Source organism: Convolutriloba macropyga, chromosome 4 (assembly GCF_964194025.1).
Source record: "Convolutriloba macropyga chromosome 4, txConMacr16.3, whole genome shotgun sequence".
Lineage (NCBI taxonomy): Eukaryota > Metazoa > Xenacoelomorpha > Acoela > Convolutidae > Convolutriloba > Convolutriloba macropyga.
In genome coordinates, this window is record NC_134471.1 from 79,684,050 (window position 1) to 79,688,225 (window position 4,176).

The 4,176-nt window shown below is 32.9% G+C and overlaps 1 protein-coding gene across 1 annotated transcript in view; it reads right to left on the minus strand.

Annotated features, from left to right (window-relative positions):
* The window catches only part of LOC142338695 (uncharacterized), a 38,693-nt gene extending 36,980 nt beyond the window's left edge, over positions 1-1,713 (minus strand). Inside the window, exons 1-2 of the mRNA XM_075388566.1 lie at positions 907-1,713; positions 326-460 (exon numbers count right to left, since the gene is read on the minus strand). Of these exons, the coding sequence (XP_075244681.1) occupies positions 326-460; positions 907-1,189 (418 nt within the window). The 5' untranslated portion in view covers positions 1,190-1,713. The remainder of the gene's footprint in view (positions 1-325; positions 461-906) is intronic.
* Positions 1,714-4,176: the final 2,463 nt, after the last annotated feature.

The window sequence follows — 4,176 nt, forward strand, 5'->3', positions numbered from 1 at the left end:
TTGGGCAGACTGCCAAGTGTAAAAAATGGCTTACTTTAGTTCCGAATCAGCACTGATACTTAGACATGTAAAAGAGTTATGAGTCGTTCAGTACAGATATTGACTTAAGATTACGTCCGGAATTCGTTCAAAATATGGATTTATTATGTTTTGAAATCCCCCATTAGTGCGCATAAAACTTACGCCCCCGGTGCACGTGCTATTTTCTATAGGGTAACGGGGGACATTAAAAACACGGGGGGAGAGAGAAACAGTATAGATCTTAAATTTCCTATCTGCACTGTTTCAGTGTCTTGGTTGACGGGGAACGGGGGATTAAAGGTACCTTGCATTAAGTAGGCGTAGAAAAGTCCTGTCACCTGGTCGGCTGCAAGTGAACAAACGTGATAGTTGGATATGTGTGCCTCGTTTATGTAATCAATGATGTTACTCCAAGTTGAACAACGCCATTTAGTGGCACCTTTGGATCCTTCTCCGTTTTTGACACCCCCCCCCCCGTTTATACGTGTCGTTTTTTAAATAAGTGTCATTACGTAAAAAGTGACTGAAAATTTATGTCTTTCAAATTATAGCCCCCCTCCACCCTCCCCAGCTGAGTGGTTAGATAACCTATAGCCAACCCCCTCCCCAACCACCACCACCACCATCACGGTACATATACATTAATTGGGGGAAATTCTAAAATGACAAAAACAAACATAAGTAAACGGAGAAAGCATTGAAATATTGACATGCAAAATTGAGCACTTTTTTAATCAATTGCATGCCGGATTTTTCTGAACCTTCATTTCCATTTAAACAGGGGACAAATTATACTATATTATAGCATACATTACTATAGAAGGATGTAAAAAAAATACAAAAAAAACAAGGGGTGGAAAGTCTCAAATGAAAAAGATCCGGTACCGCTTAGCTTCGAATGAGAACCGAATATACCATAAAACTCTCCGTCGTGGACACTTTGGCTAATTAAATCGTCATCAGATTTCTGAACAATGCTATCCACCAGGCTTGCGTAGACATATTTACCCGCAATGATTTCGGGGTTGTAGGACGTTTTGGTACCAAATAATGGAACCCGTTGAGGTCTGCCGTTTGGCAGCTTGCGAGATTTCCCAGTTATCAACAAAGTGAGTTCGCCTCCTTTATCTGAACAAAAAATTGGGATACCATTTTGGTCCCAAATCATAATTGTTCCGACCCCTCTCTGAGGAGGGAGGAACTACATACTCAAATGGGTTTTTTTCTTGTTCCGTCAATTTTCGCCGATCGATATATTCATCGTAGAGAGTTGAGACTGGTATCATTAAAAAGCTCGTCCAGCGTAGAATATGGAATTAAAAAGATTTTTATAATTTTCGCTTTTTATAGGGAGTTATCGAGGATTAAAGTTTTGCGAAAATTAGACGTAATTCACCTGTTTTTATTCACATTTTTCACCCAGTTTTAGTTAATTTTGCTAAAATATGTTAAAATTGTTAACTGTAGAGTTATTCATTTTATCTCTAAAGAGAGAGGAGGGTTGCTGAACTGTTGGATCCCAGTTCTTTGGCTAGAATTTATGCTAATTTTTTCAAAAATTGGACTTTTTTCGTCGAAAAATGGCTTTTTTAGACCACTTAATTAATTTTGATGTAAGTAGACATCTTTAAACTTCAACTATATTCGTCTTAAGCTCAATTATTTATATTTGACAAACTGAAAAAATTTGAATAGAATTAATTTAATTCGCAACCATTTCAGCAATTAAGTAGTGTTTTCGTAGACGTGCATCATAACCTTGATCTCACCATAAATCCTTACAGTAAAAAAACTAGATTTTTTTCTAAATATTTCGGCTTTTGTAGTTTTTAAGTTTTTCTATATTAGTCTTTCTTTTAACTTGCTGAACGTAGTTACCTAAAAGCTGCGTAAAAAATCTTCGTGAGCTCAGCAAGAGAGCTAAATGTACTCTCACTGGCTTTAAGAACTTCTGGAACTATAATGTTGCCAGTTTTTGGAAATATAAACTCGATAATTATACAAAATGTATTTTTTTTGGATATATTGAAAATTTTTTTGTTTAAAAACTGATGTATTGGGCGAGTTAGTGTTTTCCTTGACGCGCAGCAAAATCTGGGTTGATCTTCATTTGACCATGGATCCTTATCATAAATATTTTTAGATTTTAATGGGTTTTAATGGGACGCGACTTTTTTCAAAAATTTCCGCTACGTAAATATTTTTTACGTAAATTACGGACAAGAGTCTCGAATCAGGGCTATCAATGACAGATACTGTTAACAATATACGACACCCAGCGAGATTATATTTTGGTTTTAGAATTAAGCTCATGGTGTTTATGGCTCTGAGCAATTGTTTTCGTAAAAATTTTATGGACTTCTTGCGTTTTGTTTTCATTTCTTATGATTTTCGTTGTTCAATAACTTAGTGTCCCCAATCAAACATCCAGTTGATTTTTAGATGGTATAAAAGAAACTAGACATTTTTGTCAGTTGTTATCTAATGTCTGTTATGACTTTGAATATAGTTTTTTTGAGAAAATGTCGGTGATTTCTTGAACTTTGCCATTTTTTTATTTTTTCTCTCAACTTCGGAGGCAGTCTCGGTAAAAACAAGCAGAGACCAATTTTCTGTGATTTTTAAGTTAATATAGGTAACGAATTTATATTCAACAAAAGGTTTCTTTTTTTTGGTACTTTATTTTGCGTTTTCAATTTTTCTTTTATTTTTTATCATAAATGCATATTTTATTTCGTTTTGTTTCATTGTCAGATTATCACATTATTGATCAATCCAATTGTAAAAAAGACATTGTAGGGAAACTTCAGAACGTTAACAAATGTGTTTTTGGATATGTTAATTCTTTTTGTTGAATAGTTTATGCTTTTTTGGCTGAAAAACAATTATCTCGCAAAACTTTGTTTTTTTTATTTTGCCTAAATTTGTTTTTATTTTCGTTGTTGTACGCCATATACTCGGTAACGATAGATTGTAATTGCTTTCCTAAGACGTATAACTTAACGTAGTAAAAGATATTTGTTTGTATCTGTTTGTTTTAATGACTTTCAAATTAAATTAAAAAAAAAAATTTCAAATTAAATTCAAAGATTTTTTTTCATCTGTCTCCTTTTTGCTTTTATTTTTGTCATTATGTAACTCAATCTCACTCATTAGAAGTCTCAATTACTTTTTCTGATTCATACATTTTTTTCGCGCTTGTTTATACGTTGTGACTGATTGCTTCGACCATTTATTTTCATAACAACTTTTGGAGATTTCTATACTCTTCGTTTTTTGGGGTTTTCGTTGTCATGTCTAAGTAGTCATTTTATGAGAAAGATTTGTTGATGTTAAGATGAAAAGAAAATGATGATTTACAGTTCTTGCAGGCAACATCTTATAATAATAGTGCCATGAACAATGTCATGTCGAAAAATTGTTTGAAGTTTTGGCTTCTTTATGAATTTGTTTTTGTGGGTTCTTGACTTAGTCTCATTATTAACAGGCCCAAATAACAGGCCCCCCGAGGTGCTGAAACTTAATTCATCTTTTTTATTGTAATGCTAAGTCTGTTGTGATTTTTGAAAATATTTGTTTTGAAGAATAAGTTTGGGTTTTTGAGCTTCGTCTTTTTTAAAGGTTTTCGCTCGATTTGTAGCTCAATCTCTGTCATCACAGGTCACAACCCGCTTAAAGTGAGCTAAAAATTATAACGGACTTAGCTTCAAACATTTTTTCTCGGCTTTGTTACTACTGTTACTACGAGATTTCACAAATTGTTAGATTTTTATATATGTACCTTTCAAAAGATTTTTGATTTCTTTTTTAAATTATAACAATAAATTTTGATCCCATTGGCTTTGCAACTTTGCGCAGTCTAACATTGGATGATGACTTCTCTCAATTGCATTCGATATAAATTAACATTTTAGTGGTTTCAGTTGGTATCTAATAGCATTAATAACTGAAATTATTTATTTTCAAAAACGGAAAAGTATTTTTGAACTTCGCACCTTTCTGCTCTTTTTGTCGACCTGTTAACCAGTCGCATTTGGACAAGTCTCATATTTCTTCTAATGAAGTATAAATTAAATTTTTTTTGATTTTTATCTGATTCGAGTTTAATTTTGTTATGATTTTTTTTATTTTAGATTTCGTTATAATATTTTATCA